The 24,274-nt window shown below is 44.7% G+C and overlaps 1 protein-coding gene across 18 annotated transcripts in view; it reads left to right on the forward strand.

Annotated features, from left to right (window-relative positions):
- RIMBP2 (RIMS binding protein 2) overlaps positions 1–24,274 on the forward strand; it is a 485,649-nt gene that overhangs the window by 156,658 nt on the left and 304,717 nt on the right. For all 18 annotated transcript variants that reach the window (XM_075012504.1, XM_075012509.1, XM_075012514.1 and 15 more), the window contains one exon: positions 23,096–23,236. In XM_075012504.1, the coding sequence (XP_074868605.1) occupies positions 23,096–23,236 (141 nt within the window). The remainder of the gene's footprint in view (positions 1–23,095; positions 23,237–24,274) is intronic.

Raw genomic sequence — 24,274 nt, forward strand, 5'->3', positions numbered from 1 at the left:
CCAGGGGGGTCTGCAGCACAGCCGTGCGGGGTGGGAGGGCAAGTGAGTGGCTTGTGAGCCCGGGGGTTGCACCGGAGCTGCAGGGGGAGGGAGGCAAGCAGGCAGCTTGTGAGCTGGTAGGAGGGTTGCACCAGAGCCTCGGGGTGGCGGCGGCGGCTTGAATCAGAGCCTCTTGCAGGCAGTTTAAACCAGGCTGGGGGGCGAGCTAGAGCCATGTGAGAGTGGTGGTAAGCCAGAGCCAGGCATGGGTGTGCAGGTGGTGAGCTGGAGCTGTGCGTGGGTGCTGAGTGCAGCTGGGTGGGAGGGAGCTGTTATGGGGCCATGCAGAGCTGAGGGAGGTTGAGCCAGGGGAGGGGGAGCAACTTAAGCAGAACTGGAAAGCACGGTACATAGTTTACAATAGGAATCGAGGTCGGGTGTGTACGAGCAGGGTCGTGTACTCTGAGTTTGCGTATTCTGAGACCTTACTGTATTGCACTTTGATACAGGGGAAGTTTACAGGAAAGCAGCTCACTATCTAGTGAATGCATCATCCTAAATTGTACTATAAATCTTGCGTGAAATTTAAATTGGTGGGATGCTCACTAACTCATGAGGCTGGTAATGAGAAATTCCACTTTTGCCTCTAGGTTGCTGAATGAATGTAGGCTGCTAGCAGTGACTAAAAATTACTGCCAGTGGCTGGTCTGTGGCTCATTTGAAATGAGTTTGGTTGTCTGAGCTGAGTTTATAGTGGACAAGAATTCACATCTTGAAACCACAAATTCAACTGAAACCAATTCACAACAATGTAGGCCAGTTTGGCAAACTGAAAGAGCCAAGAAACTAAGCTACTGTTGCAGCCTCACACATGGGCTCTGCGGGTCAAAGTTGAGATTAGTTGGTGGGAATTTGCATTCCCACTACCTGGGCAGTATCTGTTCTGTGGACGGTTTCCAGGATTGTCTGGCACGTTTCGTCAGCAACTATTTTTCCACTTTTAAAACAAGTAGGTAGCTTGCAGCTGGATTTCTACTTCAAGCTGTATAAAAACTTCTGAGAAGAAATCTTGCATGAGAACATACAGGCCATTTTCTTCCTTTTCTGGGAAAAAAGTCAAGTGTTTCAACAACACTGACGTTAAAATTATTAGTGAGAAATACTTCCCCCGCAATTTCCCCTCAGGCTCTCACAAAGGCATTTTCCATCATCCTTGTCAGTTTTCAGGTTGAGTCCAATTACTGATGCTTCCAGTTTCCAAATTCCCAAATAGCAAATTTTTCACCCAAGGAGAAGCTCTGGGAAGTCTGCCCATCATTTTTACCAAAGCCTTCCCTGTGTGAGCAGCATCCTCCTAATCAACCCTGGCTCACCAGTTCATTATCTCTTCACTTTCTGCAGGATGCCTGCTTGAAGCAAACACCATGTCACACACATTCCAAGCGCTTTGCTTTCCAGTGTGTTCCATCCTTCGAACATCTGTCTTTTTCTACTGTAACGTGAGGGCAAGGGCGCCATTTGGGAAGGGCAGGGGAAGCTAAAGCCCCTCATATGGCGATGCTGCTTGCTCTTCTTCTTCCCCTTCCCTGGACTTGCAAGGAGTAAGAGGAAAGTACACAGCTGGCATGCATGTCTCTTATTGCTGGCTAGTAAGGAGAGGGGCAGAGGAGTAAGTGATGCAGGCTGTGTACTTTCCTCTTGCTCCCTGATAGCTTTAGCCCTCCTCTGCCTCCACAAATTATGTCCTTAGACCTGGGACAAGCATATTGCTACTCCCACATAAGCACAAAACAAAAACAGTCCTATCCAGCTTGTGTCTTTCTTTGCACGTGTTACTTTTTAGTCTGCTGAGAAAACATAAATTGAAGGGCCAGAACATGAAAGAAGCATGAGCTGGTAGTCAGGCTGGACAGACTAGAGCCATTAATTCATTTTTGGAGACAGAGACAGAGAGAGAGAGTGTGTGTGTGTGCGTAGCATGATTGTGATGATCTGGTCAAAAACCTGGCTATCCTACCCACACCCCATGTCCTTGTGACAACATAACCTTCTCACCGGGGCTTCTGAAAAACTAAGGAAATGAACCACTTCCCAGGGAATGCCCATCTTGTAAGTTTAGCTGGGGAACTTTTAAAGTATCGCCTCTTTATGCGGGATGAGTTCCATGGCATAACACTGAGTTCCTCCCCATTTAAAAGAAACAAAATCAAAAGACCAATGCAGGACAGTGACTGACTTAGGCTATGTCTACACTAGGCAAAGTAAGTTGACCACATAGATGCAATTTTAGCTATGGCAATGGCACAGCTAAAATTGACGTATCTGTGCTTGGCTAACTTGGCCATCCAGACTGAGGAAAGTCGACGGGAGATTTTCGCATCTTGTAAGTAGTACAGGGGTTGACTGCAATCCCTGAGGTTGATTTTAATTTTGCGTGTCCATACTAGATCATGGTACTAGGCACCTTTTGAAATGCTGGGTCCTGGACCACCAGCTGCTGTCGGCAGGCCTGGGTATGATAACCCAGTCCTGGTTATTTGTTGTTGAACAAATCCATGCCCTGTTTTCCCCAAGAGTGAGAGATTCACCCCAGTATTAATTTTTGGTTATGTTCTTTGGGCTAAATTCTGCCGTCCTTACCTTAAAGCTGCTCATTGAAGCCATCAAGAGTTACAAAATTTGACCAACTGTAGCTAAATAACATGTGCGGTTCCCGTTTCCACTCTTTAAACTGCTATGTAGCATTTCTATGCAGTGTTCAAGAACTCCTTTGGCATTTTGGCCTTAGGTGAAGTGGTCCCGGTGTGTAGTTTGTCTGGCTTTTGGGATAGTTTGGCATTAAGAGTGCTGTGAGAAGCGCCATGATGTAGAATAAGGATTTCAAACTCGCTGCGAGTGAGCCATCCTCAGCCGGAGCAGTTGTGCAATCCACTTCCCTGTGGCCGTAGGGAGTGCAGCAGGCCCCAGCCTCTGCTGTGTCGCACACCAACCCCTTCTGTAATCCCTGAGGCCCTGTCTCTGGGGGATAGGGTGCAAAGAGGGGGCTGGAAGGGGAGAGTCTTGGGACATGGGAATAGATAGACTACCTTATAGTCCCCTCTCCACTCCACCCCCAGGCCTGCTGGTACTCCTGGGCCAGATGGTGCAACTTCTCAGGCCAGGATGGCCCATTGAGACCCCTGATGTAGAAGAATGATCACAGGGAAGGGGACTGAGGTTTCTATGTCCTTAATCCAGCTGTGTCCACTCACCAGTGTGTGTGGCCTGTGATATTTTGCTCCCCTAAGCATTCCACCTTCACTCGGAAAGTTACCATTCTGTAGGGATTTTCTGGCAGGAGCCGTGATAATGTTGGTACAAGGGGAAGAGCTGTATTAAGAGACCAGAGACACTACTATATCTTCCAGCTAGTGGAGAGCTGGCTGGGCTGCAGAGGCACACTGCAGTTGCTCCCATATGCTGTCCTCTTCTGGCTACAAGGGGGTGCCCTTAAAGGAGCTAAATTCATGCTGCCAGGTGACATTCAGGCACAGGTGACTGGTATTCACTGGGTGTTTGTATATCATAACTTTGCTATTCAGGATTATTATTCAGTGTGAAACAAAAGAGCAAGAATTGTAAAATCATTGTAAATTACCTTTTTCCATGAGAGCAGCACATGCACTAAGTGAAAGTGAGTGGCAGTAAGTCAGGTGGGCTGGGTATGGTTATCCCTGGATAAGCATTTCCAGCAGATCTAGGGAAGTTGTTGTTCCCCTCTACTCGGCACTGGTGTGGCCACATCTGGAGTATTGCATCCAGTTCTGGGCTCCCCAGTATAGAAAGAATGTGGATGCATTGGAACGGGTTCAGCAGAGGGCAACAAAAGTGATTAAGTGGCTAGAGCACATGACCAGTGAGGAGAGGCTGAGGGATTTGGGCTTATTTAGTTTGCAGAAGAGAAGACTGAGAGGCAATTTGATAGCAGCCTTCAACTTCCTGAAAGGGAGCTCTAAAGAGGATGGAGAGAGACTGTTCTCAGTGGTGACAGATGGCAGAACAAGGAGCAGTGGTCTGAAGTTAGAGGGAGAGGTGTATGTTGGATATTAGGAAAAACTATTTCACCAGGAAGGTAGTGAAGCACTAAAATGTGTTACTGAGACAGGTGGTGGAATCTCTATCCCTATAGGTTTTTAAGTCCCAGCTTGACATAGTCATGGCTGGGATGATTTAGTTGGGGAATATAGAATCACATAGCTGGAAGATACCTCAAGAGGTCATTGAGTCCAGCCTCTTGCCCCAAGCAGGATCAACCTCAACTAAGTCATCTGAGCCGTGAGTATGTCAAGCTGGGACTTAAAAACCTCTAGGGATGGAGAGTCCACCATGTCCCTAGGCAACGCATTGCAATGCTTCACCACCCTCCTGGTGAAGTAGTTTTTCCTAATATCTAACCTACTCCCCCTCTTCTGTTTGATCCTGCTTTAGGCAGGGGGCTGGACTTGATGACCTCCTGAGGTCCCTTCTAGCCCTAGGATTCTATGATTCCATGAACTTTACCTTAGAAAGCTAGTCATGTTGTACTGCTGAAGCAGCTTCACTCTAGAGCAGTGGTTTTTTTAAACTTTTTGAGACTGTGGAACACCAAACACTATTTCTTATGTGGAATCCCTATGAAAACACCACACACTCATGTTGGCTGACTTCAAGCAGCTGACTGACAGCGTAGCTGCTACACCAGCCTAATGCATGCACCACGCATTGTTGCTAGTTGCTAAGCTACATAGGTAGGAGAAGAAGATTAGAGGAGAGGAGAGGCTAGCACAGTGTTAGTCAACCTTGCCAGCCTACTACTGCTCTTGTGAGAAATAAAATTGTTTGTGTTTTCCATGACTTATCATAAAATGGTTATTTATTGTAAAATTTTGAATTATTTTTCCAAATGCTGCAGCACACCTGTGAGTTGTTCATGGATAGTATAAGAAACACTGCTCTAGCTACTTATGGTCCAGGAGTGAGTCTTTGCAGGGTCATGCAGCAGTGTGCTTGAGGGCATTCCTTATACCTGTCAAGGTATTTTTGAACTGAAAGCCAAACAGCTTCCATAGAACGTTGAACACACCCATTGGTAGGTGAGGCAACTTGAGCCTGTATTTAAAAAACCAAAGTCTGGATGAGTGTTGGGCAGTGAGGAAAGCAGCCTTTATTTAAATGTCTCATGCTGAGTAATGCTGCATATGAGGTGATGTTAGCTGCAGGGCAAAATGATAGATTCCAAAAGAGGTGGGGTTTTAGCTCACGAGAAGCACACAGCTTAGCAGAGATTGCATGGCTGTTTCAAATGAACACTCTTCAGTCACTGCAGAATCTCCATGAACACACACTGGTGTGTGTGCGCTCACTTAGGCACCTACTGTTAGCCTGTCAGTCCTTTTGGTCCAGACCCTTTTCTCAAGGCCTCAGTGTTACTGTTTCCACATAGAGCTAATACTGGACATCAGTTGTCCCTTCCTCCTAACCACAGGTGTTTCTCAGGGGCTTATCTAGTTCCTACAGAATTTTGCTCTAGTGGCCACTTGCCTGGGAGTCCTGCTGCTCCAGGACCTCTCACAGGAGCTAGCCTGCTTTCTGTAGCTCTCTTCACTTGATCCAGAGGCTTCCTGTTAGACCTGGCTGCTCCAGGCAGTTTTCTTCCCAGCTGAGTCATTTGCTGCTTTTTATAATCACCTGCTGCCTCTCACAGCAGTTTCGGCAAGGATGTAGCTGGTGGGAATCCAAACTTCTTTAAAGTGCCAGCCACCCTGTGACACTACTGTCTGTCATTAACCCCCACGTAGAGGTTATGGGCAATAAGAAATAATGTATTTTTAAACAATGAGTCCCATTGGAGTACATATATCCAGCGTATTGGCCATACCTATGTGTGTGTATAAATATAACTGTATTCCGTATAGATCAGTGTACCAGAAATAGTATTGTTGCAAAAGAAAGAAATGGTTTCACAAATAGAAGCACAAGAAAAAGGGCAAATGTTAAACAAGAAGGCAGGTCAAGGATGATAATTTCAACTGAAGAGTGGAAATATAATTCAGGTAAGGTCTACAAAGGGTAGAAATGTGATTTGTGAAGGGAAGTTCATTCTTATGATATAACGTTCTGATATCATGTTTCAGAACTTCCCAACTTATTTGATACCTTAATAATTGCTGACATTGTGTCTACTACATTGAATGTCACTCTCTGTCTTACCTGGTTACAGATTCTTCAATCAGAGTGCATTTGTCATTTGCAAAGTAAGAATAATGCCTCTACTCTCCTCACCCTGCCCCAAATTATTTTAATTCCCTGTAAAATATGCCACAAGATGACAGTATCTTTCCCTTTAATTTATAAAGCACCATATCATAGGTCTGGCAAATAATACTAGTGATTTGTTTTTGTAGCTACATTGTTTAGGCAGAAAGGTTTTAGCTGTTCATGTACAAGTAAAAAGTCAAAATCTGTATGAAATGTTGCTTTAGACTTCAGTGTGATTTCTGCATTTTAAAAACCCAGGACAAAAGGAGGAATATGAGAGAGAGGGAGTGAAAGAAAGAAAGAAAGAGAGCCCTTAGAAACTAGTATTTAGTTTTATTGTGATCGCAGTAGGTGCTGTGTGTCTTCCCCTCCACTGATAACAGTACCTTGTAAATTTGAGGTGTTGAGGTAACCTGTTACCTAGTAAAGTCACCAACAGAGATGAGTGACCTTTTTTTGGATTAATTGGTTATTTGGCAAAATGGGAGTTTCAGTCAATCCAGAAGTAGTCACAGATTTTGACGCTAATTTGCGGAATGGTTTCAGCCAAACGATTTTCAGGACTTGAAGCTGTGACCTCTCCTGAGGCATAATCAGTAGTTTGGAGCGACTATGCCCCCTTTAGCTCTTGGGCCCAAGCTGTTTCCTCCACTGCCATGTGAATTTATTTGTTTGTTTATTTTTTAATGTTCAGAGGATGTGTAAAGAACAAAAGGGAATGGAGAAAAGACGGGATTCCTCATATTGTTTTATACTGAACTGTGTGTATAGGAACAATGGACTCCGTTACACCCAAGTTCAGTTGATTGCTGACCTCTTACTAAGACTATAGTATTTTGCTTAGGGTCTTTGGACCTTAAAGCTGTGAGCAGGGCTGACTTACCTAGGAATAGAGATCAGATTTATGAATCATAGAATCATAGAACCACAGAACTGGAATGGACCTCAAGAGGTCATTGATTCTAGTCCCATGCTTCAAGCAGGATCAGCCCCAACTAAGTCATCCCAGCCATGACTATGTCAAGCCATACTTAAACCTCTAGAGATGGCAATTCCACCATCTGTCTAGGCAATGCATTCCAGTGCTTCACCACCCTCCTGGTAAAGTAGTTTTTCCTAATATCCAACCTACTCCTCTTTTTCTGTAATTTCAGACCATTACTCCTTGTTCTGCTGTCTGTCACCACTGAGAACAGTTTCTCTCCATCCTCTTTTGAGTACCCCTTCAGGAAGTTAAAGTCTGCTATTAAATCAGCCCTCAGTCTTCTCTTCTTCAAACTAAATAAGCCCAAATCTCTCAGCCTTTCCTCATAGGTCATGTGCTCCAGCCCCTCAATCATTTTGTTGCCCTGCACTGAACCTGCTCCAACACATCCACATCCTTTATGTACTTGGGGGAGGGGGCAAAACTGGATGTAGTACTCCGGATGTGGCCTCACCAGTGTTGAATAGAGGGGAACAACAACTTCTCTAGATCTACTCAAAATGCTCCTCCTAATGCACCCCGTTATGCTAGTGGCCTTCTTGGCTACAAGGGAACACTGTTGACTCATACCCTGCCTTTCATCCACTATAATCCCTAGGTCCCTTTCTGCTGTATCTGCTGCTTAGCCAGTGTGTTCCCATCCTATAACAAGTACTCTACACTTCTCCTTTTTGGGCCAAAAGAAATCTCATGTTGTTCAATCCTCCAATTTATCCAGGTCACTCTGGAATCCTAGCTATACCTTCCAGCATATCTACCTCTCTGCCTAACTTGGTGTCCTCCGCAAACTCGCTGAGGGTGCAATCCATCCCCTCATCCAGGTCATTAATAAAGATGTTGAACAATGCTGACGCCAGAACCAAGCTTTGGGGCACTCCACTTGAAACTGACTACCATTCAGATATTGAGCCATTGACTGCTACCTGTTGGGCCCAACCATCAAGCCACCTTTCTATCCATCTTATAGTCCATGTATCCAATCCATACTTCCTTAACTTATGGGCAAGAATGTTGTGGAAGACGGTATCAAAAGCTTTGCTGAAGTCAAGGTATATCACATCCGTTGATTTCCCCATGTCCACAGAGCCTGTTACCTCCGCATAGAAGCTAATCAGATTGGTCAGGCACCACTTGTCCTTGGTGAATTCCTATTGACTACTTTTGATTGTTTTCCCCCTTCCAAGTGCTCCAAAATGGATTCCTTGAGGATCCCCTCCATTGTTTTTCCAGGGACTGAGGTAAGGCTGACCCATCTACAGTCTCCTTGGTTGTCTTTCTTTTCTTTTTTAAAGATGGGCACTACACGTGCCTTTTTCCAGTCATCTAGGATCTCTCCCGATCTCCAAGAGTCTTCAAAGATAATGGCCAAAGGCTTGGCAATGGCATTTGCCAGTTCCCTCAGTACTTTTGAGTGCATTAAATCCAGACCCATAGATTTGTGTATATCTAGTTTTTCTAAGTAGCTCTTAACTCCTTCCTTCCCAACTGAGGGCTGCCCTTCACCTTCCCATATTGTATTGTCCAGCACGATAGTGTAGGAGCTGTCTTCATCTGTGAGGACTGAGGCAAAAAAAGCATTGGGTAGTTAGGTTTTCTTACATCATCTGACACTAGGGCTACGTCTACACGTGCAGCCAACATCAAAATAGCTTATTTCGATGTTGCGACATCGAAATAGTCTATTTCGATGAATAACGTCTACACGTCCTCCAGGGCCGGCAACGTCGATGTTCAACTTCGACGTTGCTCAGCCCAACATCGAAATAGGCGCAGCGAGGGAACGTCTACACGTCAAAGTAGCACACATCGAAATAGGGATGCCAGGCACAGCTGCAGACAGGGTCACAGGGCGGACTCAACAGCCAGCCTCTCCCTTAAAGGGCCCCTCCCAGACACAGTTGCACTAAACAACACAAGATCCACAGAGCTGACAACTGGTTGCAGACCCTGTGCCTGCAGCATAGATCCCCAGCTGCCGCAGAAGCAGCCAGAAGCCCTGGGCTAAGGGCTGCTGCCCACGGTGACCATAGAGCCCCGCAGGGGCTGGAGAGAGAGCATCTCTCAACCCCCCAGCTGATGGCCGCCATGGAGGACCCAGCAATTTCGACGTTGCGGGACGTGGATCGTCTACACGGTCCCTACTTCGACGTTGAACGTCGAAGTAGGGCGCTATTCCTATCTCCTCATGAGGTTAGCGACTTCGACGTCTCGCCACCTAACGTCGAAGTTGGTGCCGCTACTTCGAAGTAGCGTGCACGTGTAGACGCAGCTTAGGTTACGTTTCTCATACAGTAATGGTCTCACACCTTCCCTGATAACCCTCTTATTGTTACCATGCCTGTAGAAACCCTTTTTTGTTACCATTCACATCCCTTACCAGCTGCGGTTCCAGTTTTGCCTTTGCTGTCCTTATTACTGCCTGGCATTTTCCAGCCATATGTTATACAGTCATACCCCGAGATACATCCATTTGGGCTATGAGAATTCAGGTTTATGAGGAGTTTGATTTAAAACCCCTACCTTGTCTTACGAGGCATTTCCTCAAATTTACAAGGACTGATTTCAATTTCGTGCACCTCAGCGGGACGTGGACGCCCTGCAGCGAGAGAGAGGCTGCAGCTCCAGGCAACGGCTGCCTGCAGCAGCATCCCGCCTGGCGCATCTCTCCGCAGTGCCCAGCGGCGGTTTCCCGGAGCCCCCGGCCCAACCTTTACCTGTAGCTGGTCTGGGTCCGTGCCTCGGCTCTGCAGCAGCGGCATGCCCAGGCCCAGCCAATGGCCACAGGCTCCCAGCTGCTCCCACCAGATGTGGCTGCTGGGCACGCAGCCCATCCCAGCCCTGCCCCTGCTGGTTGCTCCCCGGGTGGCTAGGGGGCTGCCGCTGCCTGCCCTGCGCAGCTGTGCCTCGACTTCGCTTGCTGCCTGTGGCGTTCCTTTGCATTTAGTGCCTCAGCTGCTGCTGGTGGGGCCTCTCCACCATGCAGCCCTACTCGAGCAAGGCATTGCCCCTTGCCAACTGGGGACCACCTGTGCCTGCCTAGCTCCCGGCGCGGCCAGCCCCTGACACTGCACCCTCCCTACTTAACCTAAGCTGTGCTCAGGCTGGGCTGCCTCCTCATGCCCTGCCCACTCCCTTGCACCAGCCCCGCTTCTGGAACCACGGGCAGCTACCTGGATTTGCACCCCACCCACCTCCCAGGTGCTCTTCAATTTCTGTTCCCCTGTCTCTGCAGGTAAACAGACATATTGTAGAGTAATTAATGAAGGGAAAATGCCTTGTTAGGTTGTGTTATGATAACTAATGTTAACTATTGAAGTAATTGTGTTCATTTTAATGGGATTTGGTGGTATTTTAGTGTAAATGGGTATAAAATTTGGGGCTTAGGAACACACAATTTTTTTTCACATTGAAATTAATGGTAATTACATTTTCAACTTACAAGAGTTTGCCCAGTTTTTCAGGAACGAATTACCCTCCTAAGGCGGGGGAAGACTGTACTCATCCTTAGTCATCTGTCCATGTTTCCACTTCTTGTATGCATCAATTGAGTTTAAGCTGACCAAGGATTTCCCTGTTAACCAAGCTGGTTGCCTGCCATAATTGTGTTTCTTACAATGCAGCAGGATTGTTTGTTTCTGTGCCTTCATCAAGACTTCTTTAAAATATTGCCAATTCCCCTAACTCTTTTCCCCTTCATCTTTGTTTCCCAGGGGATCCTGCCCATCAGTTCCCTCAGGTAGTGAAAGTCTGCTCTTTTGAATTCAAGGGTCTGTATATTACTGCTCACCTTTCTTCCTTTTGTAAGGATCCTGAAATCTACCATCTCATGACCCCTGCAGCCCCAGTTGCCACCCACTTCTATTTCTCCTACTAGTTCTTCCCTGTTTTTGAGCAGTAGGTCAAGTTTGGATGGCCCCTGGTCAGTTCCATCAGCACTTGTACCAGGGAGTTATCCTCAACATTCTCCAAAAATTTCCTGGATTGTCTGTGTGCTGCTGTGTTAGTCTCCGAACAAATGTCTGGATAATTAAGTCTCCCAGGAGAACCGGGGCCTGTCATTTGGAAGCTTCTCTTAGCTGTCTGAAGAAATCCTTATCTACCTCATCTCCCTGCTCTGGCAGTCTACAGCAGACACCAACAGCAACATCACTCTGTTGCTTCCAGCTCTTAACTTAACTGAAAGACACTCAACTGGCTTTTCTCCCTCCTTATACTGAAGCTCTGAACTTCTCATTTTCTCTCCATCTTCTCATGCTTGGGCATAAACTTTTCAAGTGTTTTGTCCCTCATAGCTTCTTTCACCCAGTGGCTAGCAAAGGCTGCCAAGCTTAAGTACACAGGACAAATTTTGGCAGGGAGCCTGGTATTTGCTGTTTATTTTTCATCTGAGTGGGAGGCCACAATCCTGTTAATTTAATAAACAGAATAGCAGTGTGAGGCTATGTACATCAGCGGTTCTCTCAGACCTACTTGCTTGCTACCAGCAAGCTGCTGCTTCCAGCTTTTGTGCCTACAGCTGTGGAGCATAGGGGCAAAGAGGGGAGGTCCCTCTTTGGGGAATCGTTCTCTCGGGTCAGAGTGTCTATATTTCAGTGAAGAGGAAACCAGCTCTGGTCTGTGCAGATGGTGTCTCCTGTTGGTCCTCCATATTAGGTGTGGAGCTGTTTGCCACAGCCTCCTGGATGTTCATGCCAGCAGCAAGCATAGAGCTGAAATGAGAAAAGCACAACACGGTCTTTTACTGCATGTCTGAATGGAACCTAATATGGTGGGCCCCTGAGCTGCCTAGAGTCAGTATGTGCCACTGCAATACACCACAAGACAGCAGTATTGACCTTTGCAGAGGACCAAAAATTTAGTCCAACCCCTCCAAAGCTGAGACTGGCTTCATTGTCATCAGGGTTCCTGGTTTTCGTATGGGTATAACAGCTCCTGCACACCTGCCTATTTGTACTACTACTTTTTCCCAGAGAAATTGGGAAGAAGGGTGCTTTTGAAATCAGGGTTACCTTTTGAAGGAACCCCATCTACATAGTTTGAAATTTGAAAGCTGCATTTTCAGTCGTCCAGGTAGCCACCAATATGCAAACGAGGCACTGAATAGTCATCAGTTCCTCATTAGCATTTTCAACCCACTTCATTTACATGCCACTTCCGAAAGGGAGGGGGATGTGTAGACGTATCCATTATGATCAACATCTCTTTTAAGAACGCAAACACACAGGTGAGCCAGACTGACTTCCAGCTCTGCATTTGTCAATATTGTGAGGCCTAGGGGCCTTGGCAAGAGCTGGCACCTAGCCAGCCATTGTCACAACTCCAATCAAGGTCAAGACCCTTGATATTAGGGTACTGTACAGACAGCCCTTTCACCAGCAGACACTTAGGTGTGCACTTAAGAACATAAGAATGGCCATACTGGGTCAGACTAAAGGTCCATCCAGCCCAGTAGCCTGTCTGCCAACAGTAGCCAGTGCCAGGTGCCCCAGAGGGGGTGAACTGAAGACAATGATCAAGCAGTTTGTCTCCTGCCATCCATCTCCAGCCTCTGACAATCAGAGGCCAGGGACACCATTCCTACCCTTGGCTAATAGCCTTTTATGGACCTAACCTCCATGAATTTATCTAGCTCTTTCTTAAATTCTGTTATAGTTCTAGCCTTCACAGTCTCCTCTGGCAAGGAGTTCCACAGGTTAACTATGCGCTGAGTGAGGAACAACTTTCTTTTATTAGTTTTAACCCTGCTACCCATTAATTTTATTTGGTGTCCTCTAGTCCTTGTATTATGGGCACAAGTAAATAACTTCTCCTTATTCACCCTCTCCATACCTGTCATAATTTTATATACCTCTGTCATGTCCCCACCTGTCTACTCTTTTCTAAACTGAAAAGTCCCAATCTTTTTAGTCTCTCATACAGGACCTGTTCCAAGCCCCTGATCATTTTAGTTGCCTTTTTCTGAACCTTTTCCAGGGCCAGAATATCTTTCTTTAGGTGAGGAGACCACATCTGTACACAGTATTCAAGATGTGGGCATACCATAGATGTATATAGGGGCAGTAAGATACTCCTTGTCTTACTTTCTATCCCCTTTTTAATGATACCTAACATCCTATTTGCTTTTTTGACAGCCTCTGCACACTGCGTGGATGTTTTCAATGAACTATCCATGATAACTCCACGATCTCTTTCTTAATTAGTTATAGCTAAATTAGCCCCCATCATATTGTAAGTATAGTTGGGGTTATTTTTTCCAGTGTGCATTACCTTACACTTATCCACATTAAATTTCATTTGCCATTTGGTTGCCCAATCACTCAGTTTGATGAGATCTTTTTGAAGTTCCTCACAGTCTGCCTTTGTCTTGACTATCTTGAAAAGTTCCTGTGCCACTTAAGTTGATACATGTGAGTATTCCCAACTGAATTCATAGGGACTACTCATATGATTAATTTGTTCACACCCCTGAGTATTTGCAGATAATATACAGTAAACTCTTTGACGTCTGGCATTCTGTCATCTGGAACACCTTAAATAACCAGCATTTTAACCATAAGTGAATCTAAGTAGGTTTTTCCAAAGTACAGTATAGTGAAAATAAATACAGATAAACACAGCAAATACAGTATAAGTTTACAGTGTGCAATATGACTGTTATTGGTAAGTAAAAAAAAAAACCTCTGCATACATTTTTGTTCATATCTTAATACCTAATCTTGTTAGATTAGATATTAAGGGTGACCACATTGCCCTATGGCAAATATGGGACACGGGCCTCTGGGGATGAGGGGCTGCTGTCCCACAACAGGGCTCCTTGGAGATGGGGGTTACCCCCCACAGTAAGGCACTGGGGATGGGGGCTCTGCAGCCTTCCAATGAGTGGGAGTGGATTATGGGTTTTTTGTAACTTCTTGGGGGGGGCTGCTGAGAATAGGGATTCCACAGCCTCCAAGTGGGCAACAGGGCAGCTGGCCTGCAGAGGAGCTCCCTGGCAGCAGGGGCTGCCTCTCTCAGACATCAAGCACTGGGAAACAGGAGCCCAACAAAATATGGGACAATTGGCCCATTTTCTTAAAGTCAGGACACCTGTGAGACAGCTTAAATAAGGGACTGCCCTGGCAAAAATGGGATGGATGGTTACCCTAGTAATGCACTGCTAGGTGTACCTACCTGTTATCCAGAATATTTGTTATCCCGGAGCTGCCAGATATGAAAGAGTTTACTGTAGTCAGAAAACTGCTGCCTCTGAGGTTGCAAAGGATAGGCATAATTTAAAATATAGTATAAAGAGAGACCTGTACCCTTCTAGAAGTGACATTGATGGGACTTTCTGTCACTAGATGGGATTACCTGTCCCAAAGAATATCCTTGCAAGAAGGCTCTGTTGCTGTTATGAAGGTAATGTTCTTTGCCTGAATGATTCATGAAGTTGACCTCCATACACTAAATAGGACCCATATCGAGATTGAGTTACTGTCCTGTTCAGCAGACACAAAGTGCAGCTTAGGAAATCCATGAATAAATAAACAGCCTTACACTTACAGGCCCAGGCCTAACATTGAAAAGGAAAGGTGTGCAGGGCTGGTTCCCAGCATTAACAGCAGTGTGCCAGAAACCCAGCTTCAGTGCCGTCGACAAAATTGAGCTGGCACTGAAGAAGGAATTGCATGTTGTGTGAGTACAGACATTTAATGGCCCTAGTAAGCTGAATGTCTGTTAATGATTTGGCTCCGTGAATTAGTTTTGTATGCTACTCTGTACTCATAATGAAGCTCCATACTTCCTCAAGTTTTTATATTTATTAGAATTGTTTTTGTGCTATTATTGCCTTGTGCAATTCATTGGTTGGTTAGTTGGTTGGTTCCTTTTCAAGCTATATCGTGTAGTATTGAGAATGTCTGTTGTTGTCTCATAATAATCAGGTACATAAAAGCCTTTTATCTTGACCACTTTGCAGGTAGCATGTTGTTTGGGTGCTCTGAAGGTTTTGAGTGACAAAAGGAACCTCAGTCAAAAGATGCCTACAAAATTCAGTTTGGGTAAAAAAAGATGCTTTAAAGGCTTGATAGAATTATTCACTTATATTTATCAGAAATTAAAGCAAATATTGCTGTCTTCTAGGTATCTATTAGTCTACTCTTTCTAACTTAATATAATAATACAGCCTTCTGACAAGGAAATTATTGACATGGTGGGAGGGATAGCTCAGTGGTTAAAGCGCTGGCCTGCTAAACCCAGGGTTGTGAGTTCAGCCCTTGATGGGGTTGGTTAGGGGTTTTGGGCAAATAGATTTTAAAAAACAATCTGTCAGGGATGGTGGTAGGTCCTGCTGCAAGGGCAGGGACTGGACTTGATGACCTGTGAAGGTCCCTTCCAGCTCTGTGAGCTCTGTATATCTCCATATTTAATACTATTGTAATTATTGACATTGTGATTTTTATGTGTTTTGCCATAGCACTGTGGACTCCAGTCATAGGCCAGAGCTCCATTGTGCTTAATTCACATAACAAAAAGACAACACCTGCCCTGAGTTGTTTACCAATATTATAAAAGAGTAGATTGGCTAAAACAAACAGCTGGGGAGTACAAGGAAACAGTGAGGCAGTATTGGTCAGCAAGTAATGCTGCAGGTCAGCACAGCTCCTTTACCGTTATCAAGAGTTGTGTTGGCATTACAGTGGAATGCAGGAGGGTAATGAGGTGACTGCAGGCATTTTTAAAGAGAGAAACTTTCAGGCATTAATGTAAGCATGGGAGACCATGTGAAGGTGCTTGGTTGAAAATGTAATACAATGGTGATGAAGGCTAGCACTCATGGCAGAGAGGACGCAGCAGGGGCTGATACTTTGATAGTTTGTAAGAACTGATAGCTGGGGCAGGTATTAAGCATAATTTTGGGTACTATAGAAATGACAAAAAAAGAATAAATCCATCTCCTTTTTTTCCATCTTATGATCTGAGCAGTTTAAAAGAACTCTACACAATTGCCTAAACATAAGACGGGTAATCAGCAAATTTTGCTCCCTCTTTCTTAATTTTGGAATGTGACTTGTGTGCAATTATTATGGAGTGTGGCTCAGACGCATCATAGGTATGGCCGAAACACGAATTTTTAAAAAATGCTTTAAAATCCACATGCATAGTTAAATTGGCCTGGAAATTTGTGGGGGCAAATTAGCAGTTCAGATCTTCAGTTAATGAAAAGCTGATAAGACAGGTTCTTCTGTTGGGCAGCCCCCAGCCAATAGGGTACTGTCCCACCACAGTTCACCTGCCTCACTGGGTGCGTGAGGCTTAAGGTTCCTGAACCTGACAAGTGACTGAAATTTGGGCACCAGGCAAACCAATAAGAAAATCAACAAGAAATGAGAAATATCAACATTTCAAGCTTGCTTGCTGGAATGTGTGGACCATGCTGATCGGCTTAACTGAAGATCTTCAGGCCATCAGTGACACCCGAAAGACCGCTGTCATCAACGAGGAACTGAAGAGGCTCAGAGTTGATATCGCTGCACTGCAAGAGACGTGACTCGCAGATTCGGGATCTCTAAAGGAAAAGGACTATACCTTTTTCTGGCACGGTAAAGCCCAAGAAGAACCCAGAGAGCATGGTGCTGGCTTTGCTGTCAGAAACACCCTTCTACAAATGGTGGATTTAGTGATGGGCGGATCAGAAAGACTTCTTTGGATCACGCTTCAAACTTGCGCCGGTCCTGTCCACCTGATCAGCGCTTATGCCCCAACCCTGTACGCCACACCAGAAGTAAAAGACAAGTTCTACGAAGTGCTTAGTGCTGCTGTAGCGCAAATACCTGCTCGTGAACAACTGTACATCTTGGGTGACTTCAATGCAAGAGTTGGAGCTGATTGGGCCTCATGGCCTTCCTGCTTAGGACACTTCGGTGTGGGAAAAATGAATGACAATGGACAGCGTCTCTTTGAACTGTGCACGTACCACAATCTGTGCATCACAAACACATTCTTCCGAACGAAGCCACAGCACAGAGTGTCGTGGAGACACCCACGCTCGAAGCACTGACATCAACTAGATGTGGTCATCACTATGCGTAATAACTTCAAAAACATCCTTCTGACACGCAGCTATCATAGTGCTGACTGTGATACAGATCACTCACTAGTTTGCTCCAAGCTCAAGCTGAGACCCAAGAAGCTGTACCGCTCTAAACCTGCTGGAAGGCCCCGCATTGACGCCAGAAAGACCGCAAACTCGGAGAAAGCTGAAAAGTTCAGAGAGACCCTCCAGGAAAATCTGCGCAGCGGCCCTGGGGACATCGATGCGACATACAAATGGCAACATCTCAGGGATACAGTTTACAACACAGCCTTGTTGGTGTTTGGAAGAAGAGCTAGAAGCACGAACGACTGGTTTGAAGCTAACTCCGATGAGATGATTCCAGTCATTGAAAAGAAGCGCACTGCACTCCTGGAGTACAAATGCTCACCAAGCCAGAGTACCAAGCAAGCACTTAGAGAGGCCAGAAGAACAGTACAGCAGACAGCCAGGCGCTGTGCCAACAACCACTGGCTCCAGCTATGCAGCAGCATTCAGACCTGTGCCGACTTTGGTAATCTCAGAGGAATGTACGAGGGTATGAAGAAGGTATTAGGACCCACCCAGAACAAGATGGCACCTCTGAAATCCAAATCTGGTGAAGTCATCGCTGACAAAGCCAAACAGATGGAGCGCTGGGTTGAGCACTACTCCGAGCTGTACTTACGCGAGAATGTTGTGGTTGACGCAGCCCTCGATGCCGTCGAGCTCCTACCAGTAATGGACGAACTGGACCAAGAGCCGACTGTGGATGAACTGAAGAGAGCCATCGACAGCATTGCAGCAGGAAAGGCCCCTGGTCAGGATGGTATACCACCAGAGGTAATAAAATGTGCCACGGACACACTCCTAGAACCCCTGCATGAGTACTGTGCCGGTGCTGGAAAGAGGGTGAGGTTCCACAGGATATGTGTGACTCTAACATTGTAACGTTGTATAAGAACAAAGGAGACAGAAGCGACTGCAACAACTACCGTGGAATCTCCCTCCTAAGCGTCGCTGGTAAACTGTTCGCTCGCGTCATCCTTGGCAGACTCCAGAAGATTGCTGAGAGGGTGTACCCCGAATTGCAGTGCGGATTCCGCGCAGAGAGGTCTACCGTTGATATGGTCTTCTCTGTAAGGCAGCTGCAGGAGAAGTGCAGGGAGCAGAGAGAGCCACTCTACATAGCCTTCATCGACTTGACCAAGCCTTTTGACTTGGTCATCAGGGATGGTCTGTTCAAACTGCTCCAGAAGATAGGCTGTCCTCCACGGTTACTGAAGATGATCCAGTCGTTCCATGAAAACATGAGAGGAACCATCCAATATGACGGCGCATTATTGGATGCTTTCAGAATCAGGAGCGGCGTCAAACAAGGATGCGTGCTTGCTCCGACATTGTTCAGGATCTTCTTCGCACTCCTCCTGAAGCATGCCTTTGGATCTTCAACAGAGGGCATCTTGCTGCACACAAGATCTGATGGGAAACTGTTTAACTTTGCAAGGCTGAAAGCGAAGTCTAAGGTGCGAGAAGTCTTCATCAGAGACATGCTGTTCGCAGACAATGCTGCTGTAGTGTCTCACACAGAAGACCAGCTTCAAAAACTGCTGGATCGGTTCTCCAAAATGTGCAAGGACTTTGGGCTTACCATCAGCCTAAAGAAGACGAACGTACTCGGTCAGGATGTTGCTGAATCCCCATCAATCAGCATTGACAACTATACGTTAGAGGTTGTCCACGAGTTCGTTTACCTCGGGTCCACCATCACTGACACCCTGTCGTTGGACACTGAGCTAAATAGGATGATCGGAAAAGCAGCCACAACTCTGTCCAGACTCAGCGAGAGAGTGTGGAATAACAACAAGCTATACACTCACACCAAAATGCAAGTCTACAGAGCCTTCATCCTCAGCACCCTCCTTTATGGCAGCGAGGCTTGGACCCTGTATGCCCTCCAGGAAAAGAGGCTGAACGTCTTCCACTTGCGCTGCGTCAGGCACATCCTTGGAATATCATGGAAGGACAGAGTGACCAACACTGCCGTCCTCGAGCAAGCTGGAATCCCAACCATGCACACCCTCCTCAGGCAGCGTCGGCTCTGCTGGCTTGGCCACGTCCACAGGATGAACGATGGAAGGATTCCAAAAGACATCCTGTATGGTGAGCTAGCCTCTGGTAAAAGACCTCCCGAACGCCCCCAGTTGCGTTACAAAGATGTCTGCAAGAGAGACCTCAGAGAGGTAGACATCGAGCTGGACAACTGGGAAGATCTAGCAGACGACCGCAGCAGATGGAGGCAGGGGTTACACAAGGGCCTTCAGAAGGGCGAGTTGAAGATCAGACAGCTAGCAGAGGAGAAGCGAGCACACAGAAAGCACAATAAGGACTTGCCAGATACCCACTATATCTGCAAGAGATGCAGCAAGGACTGTCACTCTCGTGTGGGTCTTTATAGTCACAATAGACGCTGTAAATGAAGTCCTCAACTGAAACTTTAAAGGGCGCGATCCATAGTCTATGCAGACTGAAGGATGCCTACTACTACTACTACTGATAAGACAGGTTCTGCTCTTGCTCTTATGAAAATCAGTTGTAAAGCACCCATTGACTTCAGTAGGATAAGATCATGTCTGAGCTTAAAGAGTCTTACAACTGATGGAAAAAGTAATTTAATCAACCTTTGGTATGTTTCCAATTGACAAAGTGCATCAGCAGAAAGTTTACTGAAATGCAAGAGATGAAAAGGTCAGCCAGCCTGCTCAGGTGCTCAGATTAGTGAGACTTTTTTGTTTAGTTGCAGTAAGATTCATGTTACAACAAAGGATGCAGTGAATGGAGATCTGAAATATTTACGTGATTTAAAACCATAACTTCCCTGAGAGGAAGATAATTAGTTTACTATTACAAGAGTAGTGCTTATTCAACATAAATGGGGAATAATTTAATATTGAAATTGAATTTTTAAGTGTGCATATAAATACCGTGTCTATTTTATCAGGTATTATTATTTATATTACAGTAAGGGTTAGGGAGCCCTTTTGTGCTAGCTCCTATATAAATGTACAGGTTGACCCCTTCTAGCCTGACACCCTCAGGACCTGACTGGTGCCGGGCCAAAGAATTTGTGGGCCCACAGGACGTCAATATTGTCTAGCACATTACCAACACTTCCAATGCTTACTGGGCTCTTAAGACATTTAGGAGTAAGTTACAGCTAAATAACAGCACAGAACACTGAGAGCAAGGACTGATGTCTGTAAACAAACTTTATGGGACCACAGGAAACTTGGCCACACTCATGAAAAGTGGTTGTCCAGCCAACAAAATCATGTTGGACCACAGATGTTGCTAGATGAGATTGTTCTGGATCAGAGAGGTTCAACCTGTATTAAAAAAGACAGTCTTTGCTCCAGAAAGTTTAGCAGTGACCAACTAAAACTCACTAAATTGTATTATTTTTATAGTTGCAACCTACTCTGTTAGTTAAAATATGTACCTAGTACTCCATTATAGAAACTCTCACTGGTGCACAATTACCATACATGAGTGGTAATGTGTTACACTTGTTTTAACTCATTAGGTCAGGCTTGTGAATAGGCATGAATGTACTGGCTGAGGGCCTGATTTAGCCAGTGGAACTACTGCCAATCTTAAAGTTAAGCATATGTTCAAGTACTTTGCCAAACTGAGACCTTTGAGGGGAATTAGCTCTTCTGATATTTGGGTTTCTTTCCCCCACAAATTAATTTTATATTGTAGTCCTGCTATTGCACTGAAATTTCTTTTATTCCTTCACTGGATTAAGGATTTCTCAGTAGTTCTTGTAATTAGGGGTTCTTTTCCCCACTCCACCATCATCCCTCTTATCGTCTGATACAACTCAAGCTGAAGACAGTGCAATAATTCACATGGACTTCAGTGCAGTTAGTTCATGCCCATATAGTTGTTACTGTGCACTAACATAGGCCCTGACTGACTATGTCTACACTATGTACCTTACAATAGCACAGTTGCATTGCTGCAGCTCTGTCGCTGTAAGGTCACTCCTACCTACTCCTATGCTAGTAGGAGAAAACTGTCCTACTGGCATAATGAAACCATCTCCAGTGAACAGCAGTAGTTTATGTAAGTGGGAGACACATATCTGCTGATTATAGCACTGTCTACACCTGTGCTTTTGTTGGTGAAACATATGTCATTCAGGGATGTGAAAAAAATACCCTGACTAATAAATGTTTTGCCAGTGTAAGTACTAATGTAAACAAACCTAAGTCTCTGGACAGGCAAGGTATGTCTACTGGAAATAGGCTAAATGAACCACATTCCGTAGTGAAGTTTATAACAAACAGTGACTTGTTTAAAATATGATACTGTCTGTGATGCAGCAGTATATTAATTACTTTATTCCCTCTGTTTCCTCTCACTTTCCTTTCTACTGAAGTCATAGGAAATATGTCTAGAAGTATGATGAAAATTGTTTGGTTTGATCTCTGATGGCTTTAGTTGGGCAAAGTTCCCTTTTGTTTCAAAGTTTTGTCCTATTAAAGATAAAGGCTGCTCACTGAGCCTTCAGTCTTACTGAAGTCAACGGGAGTCTTTCCTTAGACTTCAAGAACTCTGAATTACCCCCAATTATTAAATTTCTGTATTAAGTTAAATAAACAATATTTTCATTATTGGCAAGAGCGGAAGATGTTAAGAAAAGTAGGTAAGCATTTTTGCTAGAATTTATATCAAATGAAACCTCAAAAATTGGCACCTAGAGAAATTCACCCCTCTGTTGAAGACCATCCCATATACTCCTCACCCCATACTGAGGCTGTGTCTAGATTGTGGATTCTGTCGGGAGCCTGGTCTCCTGACAGAAGTTTGCTGCTCCAGAAGCCTTCCGCTGACATCCCGGTCATTCTCATACCGCGAGGAAGAAGGGAGGTTTCGGCAGAGGGGGTTTTCCCAACATTTGGCCCTATGTTGATGGGCCAAATGTCAGGAAACACTCTCCCAACAGAACTGTCGGCAGGAGATACACAATGCTTTGCGCAATTTGAGTATCTTCTGTCAACAAATCTCAACAATCTACACATAGCCTCATGCACTGAGTGTGGTGCCCAAGCATTTGTTCAGAGAGGTGCTCTCTTAGTCCTTGGGTTCCAGTAGTGAATAGCAATACATTATATAAGAACTGAACTGCCTTTGGTAAATTAGTTTCTTCAGGCATGGTGGAAGCTGTGTTGAAGTGGTGCATGAAACCAGTGCACATTTTATTTTCACCTATTTATTGTTGTAAATTGAGGTATGCTTGAGAGGATTGTTGAACACTTACTGGTTTAGTCTAGCTTTTAACTTGTAGGAGATTTTTATTAACCTGTACTGGCAAACCACTTAAGGAGAGACCCTTTCTTAAATGCATTTTGTATATCAGTGGTTTTCAGTCAGGGGTATGAGTAACCCTGGGGTACATAGAGGTCTTCCAGGGTGTACATTAACTCATCTAGATATTTGCCTAGTTTTACCAACAGGCTATGTAAAAGTGCTTGCAAAGTCAGTACAAACTAAAATTTCATACAGACAGGCTGAGAAAGGAAGCAATTTGTTAGTAACAGTGTGCTGTGGCATTTGTGTCTGATTGTTGTAAGCAACTAGTTTTTAAGTGTGGTAAAATCCAACTCCTCAGAGGGGTACAGTAGTTTGGAAAGGTTGAGAGGCACTCTTGTATTTTGTGGGAAGGATACATGCCAGTAGGTAATTACCCATGTGGTTTAAACAAATTTAAAGATGTATCTGTTTTTTTTTCCTTACAGTTGAGAAATGATCTACTGTATTTGCAACCTGCAGTGCCACAGAAAACGCTAGAGCACATTCAATTTTTAGAGGAGAAAAACCAGATTTTTCAGTCTAATGTCACAACACTAAGTCAAGAGAGTCATCGTTGGACACTTTTAGTAAGTGCTCTCTGGTTGTTCTTTTTCGCTACTTTAGCTGAATGGTGAATTTGCAGATAAGCATTATTCCAATGGTTGATGTGAACTGAACTCACCCAGCTTTATTAATTCTGTTAGGCTTTTGAATGTTTAGATGTTTTGTATTGGTATCACAAGTTTTAAATTAGGTTCTGAGCTCATAATAAATCATAATCCCCAGCTGGTCCATAGCTGTAAATTGGGATTGTCTGGTTGTAATTCAGAGAAGTTAGATTTATATATTTGTATTTGGTGCAAATATCAGATTACAAAATGTTCTACCAGTAGACTATATTAAAAGAGATTGTTTTCAGAACACAGTAGCTCTAGGAAAAGAGAACAGTTGTCACCAACATTTTTTAAAAGAGGGTTGAAGTATCTTATTGTTCTTAAAGTCTGGTGAAATTGTAGATGCTCTGAATTTTTCCGGAAGTTGTTAGTATTACAGGATTTCAAGTTAGTTGGAAAGCAAATAAATGGTAAGTTCAACACATTGTTCCAAAATCAGAATTTGCTGATTTATTTTTTTTAAAGATGACTATTCAGATATTCAAATGCAGCATTGAAATTTGGCATATATAAGTAATAGCTGTGTATCAACTGTTGCTTCTTACTGCAGAAGAGGTTAGTTCTGCTTGTGCTGTTAAAAGTGGCAAATACATTTTTTGCTTGGAATGTAAGAGGAGAAATACCATTGAGTAGGAAATTATATTGCAGCCTAAAGCCAAATTGAACTAGTTGACTTATCTTAACTAGTTCAGGGTCAATTTTCAGTAAAGAATGCAGCTGTGCATAGGGAATTGGACTTATTATGCATGGTGGTGGCCTTTTAAAACTTGCCAATTGCCTGAGATAATTAAGGTCCCTGATCCTACAATCGGATGTGAGTGGGTAGGTAGTTCCTTTTGCATGGATCAGACAGCAGTAGGCTGTGGGCTTAACTAAGAATTGCAGTCAAGTAACCTCACTTTCAGCTGTATTTATGGTATTTCCTATAGGCATTTATATGAGGAAATAGAA

Source organism: Carettochelys insculpta, chromosome 18 (assembly GCF_033958435.1).
Source record: "Carettochelys insculpta isolate YL-2023 chromosome 18, ASM3395843v1, whole genome shotgun sequence".
NCBI lineage: Eukaryota > Metazoa > Chordata > Testudines > Carettochelyidae > Carettochelys > Carettochelys insculpta.